Below are 22774 nucleotides of genomic sequence, written 5' to 3' on the forward strand. Positions count from 1 at the left end.
AAAAAAAAAAAAAAAAAGAAAGAAAGAAAGAAAAGAAAAGAACAACCCACAAAGAAACATATGACAGTCTCATTTCAATGATCAAATCAAAGCAACAAATATTAAAAGCAAATCTGTGCAAGTTAGCAATTGGTAAAAGAATGTATTTCCAAAATATTTTTCAGGATGTTAAAATTTAAATGCATTAGTTTCTATAAACATTTTAATAGGAAGGCTTTATAAATACAGGTACTTTGTTATCAGAAACAAACAAGGTGAAAGTAATATGGTCAATACTCTTGAGTATTTTCACTAAGAACACTGGGAAAAAAGACCTTTGGTGAGTGTAACTAATAATAATCATAAATGAGCCATCAAAAATTAGAAATCTAGACAACTGCAGTGAGTGTAAAGTTTCAGGTCTTTGAAGAAAGTACCAGAAGACAGGTTATGGGTAGAGGGGTGCTAAACAGTGACACATTCTGAACTATGCACATTATTCTACCCTAGGAAGGACTCCCACAAATAATTATGCAAATACACTGTGAATTCAAATAAAAATGGCTTTTTGTTTTGCTTCTAAATCATGCCTAGAGTACTTCTCAGTATTTTCCAAATTCTAAGCTTATTTTGTGTGTGGGGGGAAGATTTAGACTACTCCTCATTATTAATCTGTCCCCAAAGACGTCACTACCACCACTGATTAAATGGATTTACAATGCTACAAGATACTTTTCAGAAAAGAACTCTGCTACTAGACTTTAACTATTTCTACCACATTACTGAAACATTTTTGGGCATGGGGATTCAATACAGGAAACCTAATGCAGCCTTGTATTGCTAGAATGATCTGTAGGTGTCCACATGAACAGTTCCCCAATGCTCCGTGAATGCAAAATAAATGGAATTTAAGCTCTATTTTTCTTGTGAGTAAACCTTTCATACTGAAGTGTGAAGGATTCTTGGCTATTCTACTGGAAAACCATTTTCTAATAAATCTTTCTGAACTTTTAGAATTCTTAAGGTCAAAATTACAATTCTAATATGAGAGAAAAAGGAGAGGTTATTCCCTCAGTATTAACTAAGGAAATATGTGTTTATTAAAAACAAACCAAACCTGAAAAAGGAGGGTATTCAAAAGATGGCTAAAGTAACATGAAAAGCAAAGGACACTAGTTTTAAAGCATAACTAAGAGAAGAAAACAATAAACGATACAAATAGAAATGAGAATAGCTTCAAGCATTAATTTTCTAAAAAATGAAGATCATTGAAAACAGAAGCAGAAGTGGTATTAGATTGCTTAAAGAACATATTCTAAAGGATTTAAAAGAATACACAGAATCTCTCCTACTACTGTTAAGAGTCCCCTCAACTTATTTATCTAAAGGGAAACTCTGCTTGCTTTATTCTGTTTTCAAAATATAAATATAAAAAAAAATCTATTTAATGGTGGAAAGGTATCTGTTTTAAAAAAAATATTACATAGAGCAAAAATTATATTAGGTATAGTAGGTGAGAGAGAATTTTTTTAGCATCAAATCACCAGAAATATTATTTTCAAAAAATTTTAATAGGGTGGATTTTTATTGCCCTATATATATTAAAATTATTTTCTATTAACCTGTTTGTCTGTGAAATACCACCAGAAGGCTTTTTATTTTTTACATTTCAATTACTCTGTGCATGACAAAGGTGCTGTCTTTATTGAGTTCACGCCACTGTTCATTGGACAGCATGAATATTCTAGCAGTTACCGTGAAGTTCCAGAACCAAGGTCCCAGGGTTCCTGTGAGAAGCTGGCATATTATAATTATGATCTGGGACTCTGTAACATCGAATCTATGCATAAGGAAACAAACATTTCAAAATAACTTTACTCAGAGCTTTTGCCAAAGAGCCTTACAGGTAGCAAAAACAGATTTAGAAGGTAGCATTACCCATATAACAACATGTAAAGATTCAATGATACAATTTATACAGTACTATTACTATCCTTATGCAAACATGTATATTTCTTACCCAAACTAAAATAATAGAAAAGTTTAAAAATTCTAACTGTAACAAACTGAATAAATGACTTGTTAATAGAGAGCTGGTAACACCAGAACTAAAAACAGAGTCAACTCTTAATTACCTAAGTAGTGAATACTACTTGCCAAATAATCACACTATCTTTAACATAGGTCCCGTCCGTGGCAGAACCTACCCAGACTTCTCTGGAGAGGAATGTTTTCCAGAAGCTCCAGTGCACAGTCATCTATGTGTTTGAAGAACCACTAATCTATCCCCTCCACTGCCCCACATCTCATCATACTCCTACCTGTGCTAATCTCAGTAGAATTAGCCCATATATATGGAAAAGGCAAGGAGAAACTGACTACTTCGGATACAATTAGAACCCAATCAAACTGGTCAACTCCTTGTCCTGTTTCCTAATAATCTCTAGTCCAGAATTTTATCCTTTTCCCTCTTTCTCTTCCCTTAATTCCAACCAGCATTATAACTCTCTACTATATTGGATTAGTTTATTAGTGGTAAAAATAAGTAAAACATCCAATTCAACACGAATGAAGTTTTGGAACATAGATGGTGACAGAAAAAGACTAGTGGTATGGAACAGGCTTCAAATCAAAATCATATCATCAAAATTAAGATCTGAGGAATGCTAAAAAAGAGAGAAACTGGTCTATGATTTTACCTGATGATCCAAGAGTCTAAACTGCAATCTAGGCTTTAGGTTAATATAAGTAGGTGTTTTAAGATATGTTCTTTAACAACTTAATAAAATTAAAATGAGCACAGTCCTAAAGACTGACTCATTACCAACAGCAACAAAAAAATACATAGGGGAACTAAAATCTGCAAGGAAAATCTCTGATATTTCTCAGTTTATGTGATAAATCTTTAATTTTTAAAGATAAAAATACCCTATACAGGCATTCAATAGGAAGTTTCCTAATTCTTAATCCATAAAAAGTGGATCATACAATAACAGACAGTTTGGATTATAACATGAACAGTTTTTAATTAATAGGATATCTGCAAATATTTATTCTTTAGAGGTTTCTTGGGAAAGAAATGAACTGGATTTGTCAGACTACCAATAGAGCATAGCCTATTGACTTTTCTCATTCAACTAGAAAACAAAAATTCAGAAGTTATCTACTTACATAGAAATAAATGTGGTAGCAGAGTTATTAGCTAATGTAAATGTGAAACATTAGAAGCATGAACTGAAAAATGTAATAAATACTCTGCTGGTTCTAAGTAATAAGTACATTGGAAATAACATCTGTGAAATTAATAGACTCACAGAAGGAACCTTAGATACCATCAAAAACAAAACTCTGATTTACAAATTAGGAAATTAAAGTTATAGGCCTTGTCCAAGCTAATATACAGACAATAATTTGGAGATAACACTTGAGGCAAGATATACCGATCTAGTTCAATTCATTATAATTTTTTTGTCTTGTGAAAAGAGTATCCTCCCCACTCCCCCAAGCTCCCCACACAATGATAATTTAAGTAAGAATTCTACTTTTTAGGGTGGAGGATTTTTTTAAGTCCAGTACTTTGCATAAATAGTTTTATTAGAGACTGTTTAGAGTTTCTAAAAATTTAATTTATAAAAATGATTCCATATATATATGTAAAAATTATGGATTTTAAAATATCTAGATATACAGGGTTTAAGCCTTAGAGAGGAAACATGTTCTCTTCCATTTAATATAATCCATAAACATTTTAAGAAATATTTTACAAATATTTACAAATGAGCTTCAACTCATAATTCTTATTTTCTTCCACCCCCTTGTTGCTTCTGTGAAGTTCTAGTTCCTCCCCAGTCTTTCAAATTCAGGCTAGTAAAAATCCTAACGGGCTCAGCTGGACCTAGAAAGGTCCCAATGAGCAATTCTCATCTAAGTCAGATCTGTACTAGCTCAGTCCAGAAGGACTGTGAGGACAGGGGTCTGTCTAGATGTGAAAGGCAATAATATTCTCTGTAAAAGGCAGTTTTCAGCTATGATCAGAGCAAAGTGCTGAAAGATTAAGCTCATAATTTCAGGGATAATGTATCCAAATCACATTGGCTTTCTCATAATATCTGACTTTGAAAGGAAATTACTTATAGATGAATTAAACTATGGAGCCTATTTCTAGTCAAGATACTATAAGCAAACTTAATAGTAACTAAAAATTGTGATATTAGGAGACTAAGAAAAACAAAAATCTCTTATTTGGCAAGTACAGTATGTGGTTATTAAACACACAACAACCTATATTGGTTATATATAAAAAAGAAAACCTTGTGATCTTTTTCACTTGTGTGTAAACATCAAAATAAAACAATTAAAATAAAAATACTTTAAAATAAAACTCCTAAGGTACCTAAAGCTGCTTTCACTTTTCTCCAAAAAAGGAGTAAGAAAAAGCAAGGAATTAAAAAAAACTTTTTTAGTCAAATTCCATTTCAGAGTTTATCTTATTATTTTCTAATTAAACAAAATAAAATTTGGACGTTCTCCTCCATACATATAAACTTCACTTCAATATTTAGCCTACTATACATCTGCCTATTCTCTTTGTTCTTGAAAAGAACATGAAATCTAAAATGGCATTAAAAAAAATTCTTCAGGAATATTGCTATTATTCCATATGCCATTACACTGCTATTTTGATAACTATCTCCTTAAATAAGCACTCACAGCACATTTCTATGACTGTTGAGAACTGCTTTTACTTTAAAAAAGAAATAGTGCAGCTTAAATATGAATATAAGATTTCAGAAAATTCTATTCAAATTTTCCAAATGAAAATCAATTCCTTGTAATAGTAATATGTAATTTAAATTGAGATATTAAATTTAAACTGTCCCCAATATTTCTACATATATTTTCATCACAGGGAAGCATGAGAGTCTCAGGTGGAGAGTGTTCTCCCATCTAGCCCCTCTGCCTGTTACCCTAAACTCTGGTCCTGCATTTTCAACAATCTAGCTCCATGTATCCATCTCTTTTTTCCCCAAATATCTTTAATCTCTTCTCTAGTCAATTCCTTCTGCGTAAATACAAAATCCTCCTTCCTTTGAGCCTATGTTTTATCTTCTAACAGATGCCTTGCTCCTTCCCATCACCACAGCCATACATTTTGTAAGTCACCTGTATTAACATGTGCTTATTTATTCTCTTCACTTGTCATCCCCTACAATCTGGCTTTTACCCTATCTGCTACAGAGAAACGCCTCTGGATGGCCTCACACTGCCAAATTCAGTGTACAATTTTCTGTCCTCATTCTGAGTCTTGGCAACATTTAGCATTGTTCTCTTTTGAAATCTCTGGCTTTTTATTCTGGTATACCTCCTCCTCTGACTGTTCAATAATTTTCATAGGCTTCTTTCTAGGCCTGCTTTCTAAGTTTTCTAAGCTATTTTCATTCTATTTGGATGTCTAAAATCCCTCAGATACACATTCTAGGTGGAACTCTCCCTTTCAAATTGGTTCTTCTGCTGATAGGTCCTTTCTCCGCCTTCGACCCAACCACCCATGGAGGGGAACTGGAGTTACTTCAGTCCCTGCTCCCTCATTCATTCCCCATATGCAGATAGAGATGAGGTCCTACAGTTTCTACCTCTTAAACCTCTCTCCAACCTGTGACTTTCTCTCTGATGGTGCTGTCATTGCACTAGCTCAGGCATCAGCATTCCTCACATTAATGATGCTGATGACTCCTAAAGGTCTCCTTACCTTTGTCACAGCTCACTCTAATTCACCCTCCGATTACTGCCAGCCTGCTCTTTCCAAACTGTCGTTTTGTCATTTCCCTGGGTTAGGTCCTACTAAGGCTCCCCACAGATTCAGAACAAAAGCCCATATTTCTTGGCAGGACACAGAAGTCCTTGATTCTTTGGATCTTCTCCAGTGTTATCTCCTGCCACTGCCCTACAAGGATCTTATGATTTAACTGCTGTTAAGACAGAACTGCTCATAGTTCTCTAAATACATATTTAATTAAAGGAATACACCACAAGGGACATTCCAGGACTGGCAAATAGAAAGATGTGATATCAAATTGCTCCTAAAAAACACTATTCTCCCCCTACTTCCATGGTTCCTTTGTCCTCCTTCCTTCAGTTCCCGTACCACACGGTTGGCGCTGCTTTACTTGAAAGGGAAAGATCATTATCTTTCTGATAATTAATCAGAATTTCTAAGCTGATGATCAATAAGCTTTCAAAATAAGGGCTTGAAAGTTAACTATGAGATAATAACCACTGAAACAAACCATATCAAATCTAGGTACTATAAATTCTGCTATTTTTGAAAACAGTAACATCACTAAAAACTAATGGGTGAACCACATGTTCTTAGAAGTCTAATATTTTGTGGTTTCACCAATGCAGAGAAATGCTATGAAAACATTACTGAGCTAAAGGCTATAAAAACAACATTGAGAAAAAACATCTGTACATAGTATTTTCAATTACTGCTTTTTTTCTATCAGAAATCCATAGTATTTTCTGAGCACTGATCATTTTATAAACTGCTAAACAACACAGAGGCATATAATTTTCAACTGGACACATATCTGCTATTGTCACGAAGGGTATTACCTTAAGATGGGCCTTAAAAATGTTTTCTAAGCCTCCAGGACATACCTTTTAGTTAATATCCAAAATATTAATAAGTATTGTTACTGTTGTAAGTTAAGAATATCTTAAGTTCTATTTAAATAAGTTTAACAAAAATCATTTGAACTAAACTTGTAAGAACAGTTGAATTTCTGTGCATTCTAGCTCTTACAAGACCTAGAAAACTAAATTTATGTGGGATCTAAAATTCAAATATCCATTAATGATTCATCTTAAAGAGACTAGGTTAAGATGTTCCATCATTTGTAATCAGAGATTTTTATTTGGATATTTCATGAAGTATTTAGTCTTTTCTCAAGTTGTCTTTTAATCCTACACCAAGAAAAAAATAAGACTAACTTGAGCAGTGTAAACAGGATCTGTGATACTTAATTAAATACCAGTTGATGAATTCCATCCTTCACCTCATTCCAAGACTAGTTTACTCATTAATATTTATAGAAAAGTACTGATCACCAGGTAGGAACCATTCATTTTGGAGTTTGAAAGCAGTTTGCTATTTCATTTTTTAAATTCTTGGGCATTTTGTTGGTGGTAGTAATCTACATGGTATGTCATGTCAGCTGAATTAGCAAGAGCTTAGATTTTTAAAGAGTAATAAAGAATATAGAAAGAATAAAAGTTAATTAAACTATGATATTTAGAGATGAGAGTTGCTCTTTGCTCTCATAAACTATCTTATTTTTCCTGAAAACACATTTTCATGTGTCAAAATAAAACACTGAGTTACCGTGAATAATAGGAAAAATACAGTGAATTTATCTGAGGGAAAAATAAGTGGGTATGAGTGAGGAGGGACTCCTGCTTTTCATGTTATTAAAAAAAAAAATTGGTTGGGAGGTTCTAATAGTTCCTTTTAGGCAGTATGACAGAACAACAGACCATTAGGCAGCTATAATAATGAATTTTATATTTCTTTTATTTGTTAAGCTAAAATTGTGCTTTGATCGTTCCTAATATTGAAATACCTAAAAGCAACATTCACCATATCTGAAAGAGGAAACAAACAAAAAATTACCGTTAAGTGTTACTTACATTCCAAATCGCAATGTTCCAGAAACATATGTCTGCCAGTGTGCACAATAGAACATGAATGTCCCAGCAAAACAACAAAAAAACATCCAGTCAGGATTTGTCCCCAGCTGCACTGCGATACAAGTTCCAAGAACCACGAAAACTGCAAGAGAAAGATCACAATAAAAACTGAATAATCTGAAAAATCAACATTAACTGAGCCGGGAATGATGTTAGATGAGGCAAAAAGAAGACATGCTATGAATGTACAATTTTCTCTCAGTTATCCAAGGTACCAGAAAAGCAGGATGTAATCTTTTACCCCATAATTTCAATTTCTCCTTTCACTACACCACATACTGGAACCAAAGGTCTCAAGAGCAACTAAAATACTCGAGCATTTTTGAAGTATTCTCCCAACTCAGTAATAGTGATACTAATGAACAGTAAAAATTTACAGACCAGAGTTTAAAAAAAAAAAAGAAAGAAAACCACCCACTGTGCCTTAGTTTCCTCATTTGTAACAAGATGGTAATAACCAGATAAAATATATCAGTATTATAAGGGATTTCAAATAGTGCCTGAAACAGAGCAAACACTATATAACTGTTGAAAACAAAAAAACGAAAAAAACCTAAAGGCCTACATAATTCACAAAAGGACTTTTTAAAAAATATTTTATTTATTTATTGACAGAGAGAAAGATCACAAGTAGACAGAGAGGCAGGCAGAGAGAAGTAAGCAGGCTCTCCGCTGAGCAGAGAGCCAGATGTGGGGCTCCATCCCAGGACCCTGAGATCATGACTTGAGCCGAAGGCAGAGACTTTAACCCACTGAGCCACCTGGGTGCCCCAGGACTGACGTTTTTTAGATTCATAGCTACTCCAAGTCTATAACATAATCTTAAACATCCACGGAATATCCATTTAAATATAAAGACCATGAATTTCCTAGTCTCCCACTATTGTACTCATCTATAATTTATGAGACTTTTGATGATGACAATTATGCCCTAAGATTTTAAAAACAAGAGGTGCCAAAAGAATACTACTTAGGTTTAAAAATGACTTCTGGGATGCCTGGGTGGCTCAGTGGGTTAAGCCTCTGCCTTCAGCTCAGGTCATGATCTCAGGGTCCTGGGATTGAGTCCCGCATCTGGCTCCCTGCTTCCCCCACTCTCTCTCTGCCTGCCTCTCTGCCTACTTGTGGTCTTTCTCTCTCTCTCTCTGTCAAATAAATAAATAAAATCTTAAAAAAAAAAAAAATAAAAATGACTTCAGTAGAAATTAACATAATTTCTAAATTTCCCCTTACAGCCAATAATGAACAAATATTAACTGTATTTATAGTCTTTTGAAAACATTAAAAGTAGATATAAATCACTTATTCTGATAACTATCAAAACATCATAAACCTCTTATTTATTCCAGTATTTTTTTCACATTAATTTTATCACTATTAATCATTAACATTTAAAAAAATCAACAATACCTGTTGATAGTGAATCACAACCATGATCAAAAAGTTCTCCCAAAGGAGAACTGCTATTGGTTCTTCTTGCCTGTTTCCCATCTATAGCGTCCAAAGACTGGTAAATGAAAAGGCCACATGCACAAGCAATATATGCCCACAGAGGAGCCTGTGAAACAAAAAGTCAGAAACACAAGAGTTATAAAGACATTCGTTACTATGTTTCGCTGATATATTTTTACTCACAGATATTTTATCCTTACTCTCCATAGAAGAACTGCTGGTTGGAAGCTATAGGAGAGAATCCCAGGGCTATGTGATGGAAAACTTATTGGGACAATCGGAACTGTAAGAGAATCAAATTCTTTGCTTTGTAGGGGTGCTCAAGCAGATGCTGGGTAACTACTACCATGTAGGTTATATAAGAGATCACGAGATTATATGAGATCATGATTTCCAAATTGTATCTTTCAAGGTGTTTACAGGTGTTATGTGAAGAATATGAATTCCATGCTAAGCTCACATGGGAGAAACACTGGATCAAACAATGTTAAACAGACCTCTACTGCAGGACTTCTTCCAGCCCTTAATTTTGCTAATACACACTGTGAATAGTCAAGAAGGGGGACACAATATGCTGCCATTTTCCAAATTTATTTGAACATGTAACCTATTTTTCAACACACCTCTTCAACCTCTTCCCGTAATAACACTGGGAAAATGATGATCTAGTACACAGAGTGCTTAGAACATTATTTTTCAAACATTTTTGGACACATTTTCAAGGAACAATTTCTCTTTTCCCAGATAGAAACTGAACCACTAATACTGGATTTAAATGTGGCGTTAAAAAAGGAGAACTTCTATTTGACATCTTTTTAAGAATGTAGAAGAGTGTTTTATACCACTTTTCACTATTTTCCGATGCCCAAGCCAGGAAAAAATTTCTATAATCACAAGGTATTTTCTCAGATATTGGTTATCAAGTTAAGCTGAGTGTTAAATGCTCACAGCAGCATATTAAAACTACTCAGAGCTGCAAATAATATTTATATTTTGCATTGCAAAGAAGTTTCTCTCAAAATCCTATTTAGTTCTCAGTATTAAAGGTAAGGATCTTCTCTTAAACATTTTCTTAAAGTCTCATGTTTTAGGACACTGAAGCTATCAAAAGAACCATAGCATAAACCAGAGTTATAAACCCTGAAAGCAATCACTGTGATTGTGTAATCATAATTTATGTGCAAGCTCACTGTACTGATAAATCTCAACTGACTAAGAACCCCACCTTCTATACTTTGAGTCTACTACTTCTTGCTCCTAAAGCAATCTAGTAACCCTCTAGAGCTGCTCTGTCCTACATAGTAGCCATTAGTCATTTTAGTTTAGATTATTAGATATATTTTTTATTATTTTACTTTCAGTTTAGATTATTAGATATATTTGGATTAGTTATTTTAGTGTAGATTCACTAAAATTAAATAAAACTAAAGACTCCGTTCCTCAGCTACACTAGGCACATTTCAAGTGCTCAACAGCCAGATGTGGCTCTGCATACCACACCAGACCACAAAGACACAGACAGAACATAACCAGCATCACTGAAATTTCTACTGGACAGTATTGCTTAATAGGACTAGAAAGCTAGGGACTTCTTTGGGTCTAAACTCTGGATTTTAATGGGGGCAAAGTGTTAGCCTGAAACAGAGACAACTTCAACCATCAGTATACACACAATCCTAGGAAATGGTAAAAAAGGAATTACATAAATTAGGAGAAAGCAAAGTCTTGTGTCTTCGGATCACTCTTTCCTCCTGTGAATCTGCAGAATACTATAACTAATATTTATATATTTCTTCATTGTTCCCATTCTTTTACAACTCAGAATTGTTTTAGGAAGCAAGCTTTCTCGTGGAGTCTGGGTGGCTCAGTCGGTTAAGTGTCTGCCTTTGGCTTAGGTCATGATCCCAGGGTTCTGGGATCCAGTCCCGCATTGGGCTCCTCTGCTCAGTGGGAGCCTCCTTCTCCCTCTCCCTCTGCATACTGCTCTCTGCCTACTTGTGCACGGGCACTCCCTGTCTCTCTTTCAAATAAATAAGCAAAATCTTAAAAAAGAAGAAGAAGAAGAAGAAGAGGAAGAGGAAGAAGAAGAAGGAAGCTTTCTCATTCAGGAATAAGCAGTGGTCTCAGCTGGTTTAAGAGCCTGAGAGATACACTGAATCTATAAAGGACACATTCATAATTCAGAAAACCATCACACCCTGATAGGCAGGAAGAGAACAATTAGCATAGGAAAATAATCTTATCACAATCAGGCAATAAACTGACTTGCAAAATCTTGCAGAGATGTTCTCATATGAGTCAACTCAGATGAAAAAATTCTAAGAAACATGGTTTTAGGGAGCTTTTGAAACAGAACTGTGGGGTTTACATACATACAAATGTGTACATATACTGAGCAAGAATGTTTTTTTCTTTTATTTTTCCTGGGAGGACATATCAAAAACTTGTTTATATTATGTACAAAAAGAGGAATTAGAGGTAAGAGTGTAAAGAAAAGTCAGGTAAAAAAGATTTTACTTTTTTTTATACCATTCTGTTTGAATTTTTCCAACTATGTAATGTTTCCCCTTTTTCAATGTCAGTAAGAGTTAAGTGGGTAATAAGATTATGCACAATGTGCCACTTTAATTTTCTTTCCAATCTTGTATATTAAAAGGAAAAAAAAATCTATGAAACTTCTCAGCAAGTTAGATCAAAAATATTAAATATAGCAATATAAAACAGTAACAAATGAATGTTAATACAAAAAACTCCGTATGATCATATTCCAAAAAGTTTTATTTAAATTTGATGGGAGCTCCTATTGATAACAGCACATAGCTCAATTCTGGTTTTCCTGTGTATAAGATAGCTAACACCAATTTCTTTCAACTATCTGACGTGGCAAAGGTAAGTCAAAGATATGTAACATTAACGCTGCAAGATAAATTCCAAATTAACTTATGAAACTAAGACCAAAGCTACTAGGTGATGAGATTTAAATACTTAGTCTAAGAATTAGATCATAAGGATATTTTGGTATATCCATAAAAAAAGGGCTAAGTCTACATTTTTATCTTAGAAATATGAAAAATAAGGACCGATTTTCCTTTCTTAGCTACTATAAAGTTATTTTCTAAGAAGAATGGCAAACTCCGCTGAAACCATTACGATGACATTCTTTTCTAGGAAAGACTGGTATCTCAAACTATTAAGAAAATATCAGTTACATAAAAAAAATATGGAAACTTCACAATACCTGGAGACATAAAATTTAATATTCACCCACTGGGACAAGGCCCAAAGGAATTAGACCTAAAATGAATGAGAATGTCCCTGGGTAATAAACTTATGGAACTCTTTTGACTCCAAAACAGTAATTTTTTAAAAAAATAAGAAATCAATAAGGACTTAAATAATTTGTGATTCCATATATATGTATTTTTAGAGGAAATCAGGAATAAGAGGAAGGTTGTAGGGAAGAACATGTTACATACTTAATGTTCTTGACCAATGAAATAACCATTTATTGACCTTTGTATGTAGGCATTCTAAATGGATAATTTTATTTCTCTCAATACTACAAAACAAAATTTCAAAGGATAAATAAACTGTGCCTTAGAAAATTCACATAATAGGGCGCCTGGGTGGCTCGGTGGGTTAAAGCCTCTGCCTTTGGCTCAGGCTGTGATCCCAGGGTCCTGGGATCGAGCCCTGCATTGGGCTCTGTGCTCTGCAGGGAGCCTGGTTCCTCCTCTCTCTCTGCCTACCTGTGATCTCTGTCTGTCAAATAAATAAATAAAATCTTAAAAAAAAAAAAAAAGAAAATTCATATAATTTACTGAAGATCACAGAGATAATAAGAACATATCATGGAAGACAGCTATGACCTATTTTAATGCACTGTGGTCTAAAGCCTAACTAGGATTTCTACTGTGCAGCTATAAAGCATCCAGGCATAGCCTTTGTGGGACACTACCTTCCCTAGCAGAGCACGAAACAGTGGCTCAGTCATGTTCTACCTTGATTCCTCCTAGCAGCAATTCTAAAAAGTTCTCTGTGATTAGAATAGTTCCCATTCTGGAAGTTTCTTCAAAGATTTAAACTAATTTGAGGATTACTCTAAAAATTCCAAATCACTTAAGCACAGAGGCTAAAGAAAAGTATTATAGGGAACATGGTACCTGGTACACTCTGGGGTATTCAATAAATAACTATTAGTGGCTGAGCTACCTTTGAACTTGTTCTCAGTCCCTGATCCCCATCATGGAAATAGCTTAGGATTGTGGGAAAAACTTCCTTTGGAATCAACACACCTTCCTGTTGTTCTGCTGTATCTCTAAGGATGTGTGGGATCTAGACCAAGTTCCTCTGAAGTGGCTATCAGGTCCTCAAGTAAGCCACAGATAAAATAGTCCAAAGGACATGTGATAAAGAATCCCAGGACACATTTAAACAATCACACTGGTTTTTAAGTTTCCTGATTGATATAAAGGAAGATAGTTAAGAAAATGATAAAAATTAGAAATATATTCATACAATCTGTATGGACGGGATTTGTATAGTAAAAGAGGAATTAAAATAAAAGTATTCAAGGGTGAGGAAGAAATGAACATCTGGAAGAAAACAACAACAAAAAAGCCAACGTGTTTTATAGGTAACTGTGATGGTTCAATAGCTATTTACTTTAAGAGCGCTACATGGAAACAAATGAATTGATGATAACCAAAAGGAATAGAGCGTTGGATGGCGATAATTTTATCACAAAGAACAAATCATCTGAAAAGACTACTTAAATGATTACTTCCAGCTTAAAACAAGATAAGGACTATTGTGACCATTATGATTTCTTATGATTCAGAGTCACCTCTGACCCCTTGAGTTGAGGTGTTGTTGAGGATCACCTTCTATCCTCTTGGTTACCTGGGACTGATCACTTGAATCAATAAAGGCACAATAAATGTTTCTGATTCTCTTCCATTCACCTTACTGTTTAGCTCCCTTCTTATCAAGGAAATTTTAAAACCAAAGAGATAAACATCAAGTTACTTTTTCTGATGAACAGCTCTAGTTTCAGTTTTGGTTTTAAGTACCAGGTACAGAGGGTAAAAGAGGGACCAGCAGTAGAGACTCTTACTTAAGAAGGCCCAGGAAGAAAGTCTTTGTCAGCAATAACTACTCCCCTTTTTTTTTTTTTTTTAAGATTTTATTTATTTATTTGACAGAGAGAAATCACAAGTAGGCAGAGAGGCAGGCAGAGAGAGAGGAGGAAGCAGGCTCCCTGCTGAGCAGAAAGCCCGACGTGGGGCTCGAACCCAGGACCTGGGATCATGACCTGAGCCGAAGGCAGCGGCCCAACCCACTGAGCCACCCAGGCGCCCCACTACTCCCCTTCTTAACAGCAGCTGTTGCATAATACAGAACAGGAAAAGCATTCTATTGACTTTTTCTTGTATGTCTTTTGCTTTGTTAGTATAACAGAAATATACCTGAGGTCTATCAGTCACAAATATTTATAGGAAGAGAAAAGGGATATTCAAGCAATTCTTACAGGAATGGAGAGGAAACCACTTTTGATAAAACTGATTTACAGCTGTGCCATCTCACTACTTTTTCTCTCTGGTCATTTTAAACTTTTCTAAGATTTCACTCAGCTATTAAAAAAATTTTTAAAAAATTCAGTCATTTTTTAAAAACTTTTTTTTTGTATTGAGATTTACTGATTTTAAAAGGACTATCTTAACATGTTAATCCCTGATAACATTAATTTACCTACTAGAATCAGACTGTACCTTTTGCTTCTGGTTTTCATAAACAGAGGGTATAAAGCAGACTGTAGTTATAACCTTTATTAATAGTATGTGTAATACAATAATACAATAATAAAAAAATTTTAAAAGATGATAAACAATTGTCGAATCATCTTATCTTTAGCTAAAATGACCTAAAAATCCCAAGTACAGAGTTTTGTGTATATAACAAATGCTCCTAACTGTTAAGAAATCCATCTTACCTGCTCTGTAGCTGTGGGACAGTAGAAGACTAACAAAACGGTTGTACAGATGTTTATTGACAATCCAATGATGGTGATGAGATTTGGGGCAATCCAGGAGGGAACTCTTCCAACTAGCCATTCCCAATACCCCTGCATTAAGGGCTCCAGCAGGGACCGTCCGGCACTCTGGTATCTGTGTTCTTCTAGCCGCTTTAGTTGGTGTCTTGATAATGGTGGTGTAGGCAACTGAAACAATTTATTTAATACACACCCTGGAGTACTCATATGCCCGAAGCCCACAGGGGACTCCGGGTGAGAATCTCCACATCGTTTCCTCGTTGATCGATGCCCACTCATGGATCTTGGCTGTCTTATTTGAAGAGAATAATTTATCTTATTTCTCGACTTTTTTGCGGCTGGTCTTTACCTGAAAAAAAAGAAAAAGACACATCTGTCAGCCACTATTTATATCAATCTCAGTAGTAAATTAAAAAGAAAAAAAAACAAAAAACGGGTAACAGTAATAAGTACCAAACAGATCAGAACACCAGGGATCTGCTTTTAGTTCTTGTTCTTATTAATGATATAAGCCAAAAGAAGTCCTATAACTTCACCCTCAGGTGAAAAATATTAAGGGATTTTAACAGTAATATGCTTCCTGATACCTTATAGCTTGTCTGACTTCAAAGCTCTTGCCTTTTTTTTCCTATCTCACACTGATTTCAGTAATATAATGGAACAAATCTTAGAAATGACCTAGTCATTTCACATATATGGACACTGAGGTCCACAGACATCCCTAAAGACAGCTAGCAAATTAGTATTAATATCAGAGGAATGACTTGAATAATATGGGTCTTAAATCAGATTTTAATTTAATGTTAACAGCTAACATTGGGCACTTACTACACACTAATGCTTCAAGCATTTCACATTTTTTAAAAAAGATTTTATTTATTTATTTGACAGAGAGAGACACAGAGAGAGAGGGAACACAAGCCAAGGGTGCAGGAGAGGGAGAAGCTGGCTTCCTACCTAGCAGGGAGCCCGATGTGGGCCTTGATCCAGGACCCTGGGATCATGACCTGAGTGGAAGGCAGCCACTTAACGACTGAGACACCCAGGCACCCGATAACATCATTATAAGTTACTAAGCAACATAAGAAAATGACAAGAATATTTTCAAGATTAAAGGGTAGTTATATATATTCATCAGACTGCATGCAAAATGTAGTATTAATACTCAAAAATTAGTATGGTGACTTCAAATGTTTGAAGTGGTGAGTGCCTAGAAGAGGGTGGTAAAAATGGAAATGTGAAAGACAGTCAAATCTATAAGTAATTTCTGTGTAGAACGAGAATCAAGGGAAAGCACTTAGGAATTAGATATGAAAGGTAAAGGAGAAGAAAACACAAATCAAGAGACTAAAAAAGAGAAGTTAGGAAAAAAAACAGTTATTTTGGCTTGGAGGGTGATGGAAGGGGATCTGGGGATAGAGGTTAGAAAAACATAAAAGTAGCTTTTAAGTAGGTATGTTTTAGACAAGATCAAACACCTGGAGTTTAAGCAAGAGATGAAAATTTCAAGTTATCAATTCTGGATGCTAAAGTCTAGTGTTTTTTTGTTTGTTTGTTTTTGAAAGAAAAGTTCTTAAAGGGATTAAGTAGAAAGAAAAAAGGAAAATAATAAGAACTTGTGGGAAACTCGGTTATAGAGCAGAAGAAAGGGAAGCCATAAGAGGATTAACGGGAGGGGGAAGGAATCATCTCAATAGAACTGAAAGGGTAGTGGCATCAAACCAAGAGAGGTGTACTTCGATATTCTGGTAGAAAGCTATCCAGCACGCAATATGAAACTCCCAGAAATGTTCCACTATGGGAACACAGAATGTGATACAGGAAGTAGGACATTTCAACAATGGACCCGGTATCAAACATGCCTAAGACTACTTCTCTCTATTCCCATACACATCAAGTTCCAAAATTTCAGTGTCACCAAGGATCTAGAGTGACAACCAAAATCTCGATCATGTGTCTCAATAATTGGTTCAGAAAATAGTTTTTTAATTATCAACTGCCTTAAATAAATTTTCAAAAATCTTAAAAGAATCACCAGTGCCACAATTTACCTAAAGTGTGAGATAAAAATACTGAAAAAATTTTCAAACCAAGGCAAATTATTTCAAAGAATTCTGCCACACACTCAACTATATCACAAAACAACTGATTAATGTCAAACAACTGGTTACAAATGCATTTTAGAGAAAGTGACAGACATAACTACCCAAAACTTAATTTTATAGTAGTCAAATTTTCTGTAGTTAAATTAAATGACACTGCTTCGCATTTGGTGAGCTATAATAAATCAGCTTTTACAGAATTCAACTTAAACGTGGGAATAAAAGTTTATTCATCTCAATTTATACTTTACTATTGTAGTATTCACTTATCCTACTGTAAAAATGAAGTGACATATTGAGGGTGTTGGCCTCCTTTTGGCACTAAACAACTACAAGCAACTGATCCTAATGGTTTTAAGTTTGAGCATTTGGCAGGATTATATGATAAACTGATACCTTCCTTCTGAGTGTTTTCCCCCTCTGACCTCGATTTTTTTTTTAACCTTTTAATTCTCTCTTAGAAAAGTCTACAGTTTGACAAACCTTAATAGATCCAGCCATTACTTAATTCATACATGAAAAAAAGCCAGTGAGTTTTTAACTATTTCAATTTGGCAACATTGTCTCTGTGAAGCTACTAGCAATAAGATTGCAAATATAAATTCAGGTACATGTAGCCCAACATACAGATACCCACTTTGCTTTCAATACATGCCTACAGACATAAACACAGAGGGTGTTGTCACTGCGACAGGTCCATCTCCACTCTTCTTCATCTGATTACATCTGAGACCCAGAGGCTATTGCAATTCAAACCATCTCAGGAAAAAACAGGAGCTTTTGAATTTCAGCAAAGGAAAAGCAAGCATATCTCAAGGGAGTGCAACAGGGTAGGTGACTATTATAGGAAGATGAACTTTATGTAGAAAAAGGGAAACGCGATGTGGGATGGGAATATGGAATGGAGAAGCAAACAGTATAAAAATTATTCTAGCCACTTGAGATTTTTTACCTAGTCAGGCCTATGCCAAAAAGCGTGAAGAGAAAATGTCCTTTTTTTTTTTTTTTGCCATACTACAAGGAACTAAAACAATTAATGTAAGGAGTTAAAATTTATTGCTGGCTAACCTAGAAACCACCAGTCATAAGTTTTTATGAGAAAATGAATTCTAAGTTCCAAATGCATTCAGCCAACATTGAGTGCGGTAAGCAAGATAGACATCCTCCTGGTTCCCATGTCCAGCTGGTAAATAACTAAAAACAGGTAAACAAGCAAACAGCATTACACGCTGTGATGGGTGCTATGAGGAAAACATAGCCAGAAAATAGAGGAGCCAGAAAATAGTTAGGGTGCACATTTTAGATAAGGTGGTAGGAATCTATGAAAAAGTAACATTTATATCAAATTCAGAGGATGAAAAGGACCTAGTCCAAGTAAAGGTAACAGGCCCTGAAGCAAGAAAGAGCTTGTCTTGTTCAGGTGCCTTTGAGATCACTACGGCTGGACAGCAATAAATCAGATGGAAGAGTGACATAAATAAAGTTTGAAAAGCCAGACAATGCAGAGGTTTATAGACCATGGTAAAGAACTGAGATTTTATTTTGATGTTTTGAAAAGTCATCAATGAGCTTATAAAAATTTTTGTAATTTTGTAGCACAACCTACTTTTTAACTGAGGATGTGTTGTCATAAATCGTAATAGTAAAAGTATTTTAGCTGAAAAACTTCCCATCACCTGGAATGTATTTTAATATAATGTTGTTCATAGGCCTATAGCTATTGTAACCTTTCCACTTATAATCAGCAAATTCCCCTTCTCTGTTATAACCTGGCTCTACTGCAATACTCATTTCATAGCACTTAATACACTGGGTTTTTCTGTTTGTTGTACTGTTTCTGGTCTTCTCCCCACATTGGTCTAAAGCTCCAGGAATGCAGAGGCCATGCCTGTCTAACATTCTTTTCCCACACTCTCACACCATACCTAACATTAAGTAGGTAATCAGGACTTATTTGTGGAACAAGGAACAAAAATGGCTCATTATTATTTAATAAGCACCTAGTTGTTCTAGACCCTGAAGAAACAGATAGACTGAAGTATGGCAATCCATGATCCCAAGAAACTTAAAGGGGGTGGGGAGAAGAGTCTTATAAACAGCTAAGTTATAATATGCTGTGAACAAACTATTGTGGGAGTCCAGAGAAGGGGGGTACATATGGTCTAACAAAAAATTTTCTTTGTGCAGGCATGAATATTTATGTGAAAAGCCCAACAAAGGTACAAAAATATAATCAGAGCTATTTAGTGAATACCTTTACTAAAATTACACACAAATTGTGAAGCTAAATCTATGACATAGAACATCTGTGCTTATAGCAGCTGAGGAAAATGGCATGCTGCCTACATTATTCCTGTGTTCATGTGTTCAGCTTTGGGGAACATCTGACAATTATCCCACTAAAAAAGGCATCTCCAACTGCTCAGCAGAGCATAAGGTAAACTTACACAATATCCAACCTGTAGTGTGAAATTCCAGAATTCCCATCCCCCACGTCTAAGGGTGCCAAGTTTTAAACTCCACTGATTCAGCAGTGTGTTTACAGTCCTTTCACGGGAATTAGTGATTACACTGTTCTTTCCAACCTTTATGGCACTAATAAAGAAAATTACTAATGGCCAACACTATTTGGAAGGCAGAGCAAATTACAAAATGTTTTTTTAAGAAAGGAAAACTAATAGGATCACAGGATTACATTCAGCATTATTTAACAAGTGGTACATAGAACAAGTTAGCAAAAACAAAAGCCTTTTCAGCAGTCTTGGAAGCAAAAACAGTACTGTAATACAATTTAGATCTACTGTTTTGAAGTGAAATCTTGCATTCCTTTAAAAAAAAAAAAAAAAGGAAACAACTTCCCCCAGAAAAAAAAGAAGAAAAGCAAAAGCCTGGTATTTTATAGAGATTATTTTCATATTCCCCTAAAAAAGACAGCACAGCATGACCCTCAAAAGAACATCACCAGCACTTTTAGCCAGCTTAAAGAACAACTCTACTGCTGACTAGAAAACAAACTGACTATGCAATAAAATGTAATTTGGCTTATGGCAAATTTTAGAGTTACAGGTATCAAACATTTAAGTGTTTATAATGTAAATTTGAGGAGACTGGGTGTGGGAAAGGAAGGAGAATAAATTTATGAAATAATAGTTGTAAATATTCAGAATAATCTATTAACTGGACAAGAAATAAAGACGCCTCTGGTGGAACAGGTTAATACGAGAGGCAGATTTATCACACAATTATTTCTCTAATGGAAGCATTGCGCAGACAAGTTGTACAAGGGGCTCTGACTAGTTTTTCTCACCACAGAACAGATAAGCAGCAACATAAATGCTTTTAGAACTTCAATCGCTGGAACTTTATGTGACTGCCAATGTTCCAAAGTAGTAAAGCTAAATATCCTTACGACAGTCTAACTTGTGGTGTTAGTCAATTAAATACACACATTGAACACATTCCTACCCTACTAGTTCGAGTGCAGAATCTGAATCTTTATTCTCTGCCCCATACAAGATAAGACATTAATATTTGCTGAAAGATAACTATGAATTTGCCTGTCATAATACGGATTCATTAATAAACTAAGAGACCTCAAACAAAATTATATATTCGATACCAATGATCCAAAACAGCCAAGTGACATAACGCCAAGCACCAAATTGGAGAAGACAAATTAAGCACAGCTAATTGTAAAGATCTCATCCATCCAGCGTTCCTGGGAACACCTGCAAACACTAGCAACCCTCCTGTCCTTTCTCCTTCCAAGAATACTGCTGAAACAAACCCCAGCTATTTATAAATAAATATACGCTGGTATTTCTAGAAAAGCTGCTGACCAAGAAGCATGGCCCAGCCACACGAGCACCGCATTCCAAAAGGCAGGCCACCCCGTCACCGAATGCAACACGGTCTGGGGACCTGGAAGCACCTGAGCAGGAGGGTGTGGACCCGACATGGCACGGTCGGTTCCACGCGGGCAGCGTCCCCGCCCGCCCAGCCCGGGCCGGCCGAGGCTCTCCGCGCCACGACTCCCAACTCCCACACTCAGCAGTCCCCGGACTCCCGCGCTAGCACTTCGTCACCTCAGTCTCTCCACCCGGGGCCAGAGGGGCAAGCGGCCCTCGCCCTCCCCACAACCCCGCGCGCGAGGCCAGCCGGCGCGAGGAAGCGCTGCGTTCGCCTCGCCGAGTCCATACACACCTATATTCCAATGCCCCACCCCAGAGCATGCAGCTCTCTCTCCACGCCTCTCGAGAGTCGTGCCCCCCAACACGTCCGTCACACCCGGCCATCTTCCCAAGGCCGAGCCCCGCAGCCTTACCCCGACCCCCGAAAGCACACCGCTAAAAATAAGCCTTCCGCCTCCAGACGACTGAGTGACTCTGATCAGCGGCAGCCCGTTCGCGACACTTTCGCGTTGCCGTAAAGGGATACAGGGTCGGAACGAGCGGCGGCGCGGGCGCGCTCCTCGGGGCGGTAAGCGCGCCCCAGGCCTGGCCTTGCTGCTCGGGAGCGCGCCCTAGGGTCCCGCCCTGTCTCGGTCCCGCAGGCGGGCTTCGGACGCGGCGGCTGTCCCTGGCGGGGTCATCCACACAAGGTAGGCCAAAAAGGGCATGAGGGCGGGCCCTAGCCCCCTGTAGGGGTGTGGGTCAGAGAATGGGATCGGGCGGGTTTGGCAAGTGGAAGCCGCCCGGAGCTTCGCCCCAGTGGCCCCCGCGCGGGTCGCGTGCGGGCTGGTTCTGCCCCCCGGGACCACACTGCGAAACGCGGGAGAGGGACCCGCTGGTGGCTGGAGCGCAGGCGGGCTCCTGGGGACCTGGGGGACGGGGGCGGGCTGGGCTCAGGTGCCCGTGCTTCACCTTTGCCTCCCCATCCTCGGTGTCTCCGGGTTCCTCTCCCTTCTTACCCCCGCGCGGGCCGAGCCAGGCTCCGTCTCCCGCATCTTTTCCTGGCCGCTGGCACAACCCGGCTGAGATCAGAGTCCCCGGGCTTTGCGCCTCTGGAAGAAGGCAGCCGTGTAAATAATGCCTTGGTTTTGTTTTAAGCGGCTACGGAGAACCCTCACCCCCGTCCCACAAAAACTGAGGTTGGGTACCGTCCCAGTTTTCACTCCTAGGCTCAGATTCCTTGGTAGGGGGCTTGGGGGTAGGTTTGAATTTGAGATCTGTGGTGACCTTATGTTTATCTGCAGCTCGTCTACCACGCGGAGTTCTGGTCTACCACACGCAGTTCTGTCGCTGGGCGCACCTGAGGGGTGTGTGGGCCCAAGACAGAAAGGTAAATAAATGGCTGGGCCCTTGTATCCTCACACTGTTCGTTCTTTACATTATATACATTTGAAAACCAGTAAACACACCGGGGAAATAATTTTTCCAGTTCTCCCAAATTTTAATTTATAAATCAGTACCCAAATGCAGTTTTGTAATTATTGTGGCAT

The 22774-nt window shown here is 36.9% G+C and overlaps 1 protein-coding gene across 3 annotated transcripts in view; it reads right to left on the minus strand.

Moving 5' to 3' along the window:
- Window positions 1-21793, minus strand: part of CEPT1 (choline/ethanolamine phosphotransferase 1) — a 36501-nt gene extending 14708 nt beyond the window's left edge. Inside the window, exons 1-5 of one of the 3 annotated variants that reach the window (XM_047724049.1) lie at window positions 21659-21793; window positions 15173-15581; window positions 9139-9286; window positions 7669-7810; window positions 1735-1819 (exon numbers count right to left, since the gene is read on the minus strand). In XM_047724049.1, coding sequence (XP_047580005.1) covers window positions 1735-1819; window positions 7669-7810; window positions 9139-9286; window positions 15173-15511 — 714 coding nt within the window. In that variant the 5' untranslated portion in view covers window positions 15512-15581; window positions 21659-21793. Of the gene's footprint in view, window positions 1-1734; window positions 1820-7668; window positions 7811-9138; window positions 9287-15172; window positions 15582-21537 lie in introns of all 3 variants that reach the window. The other 2 variants (XM_047724048.1, XM_047724050.1) reach the window with 2 other exon arrangements.
- Between the last annotated feature and the right edge of the window lie 981 nt (window positions 21794-22774).

Source organism: Lutra lutra, chromosome 4 (assembly GCF_902655055.1).
Source record: "Lutra lutra chromosome 4, mLutLut1.2, whole genome shotgun sequence".
Classification (NCBI taxonomy): Eukaryota; Metazoa; Chordata; class Mammalia; order Carnivora; family Mustelidae; genus Lutra; species Lutra lutra.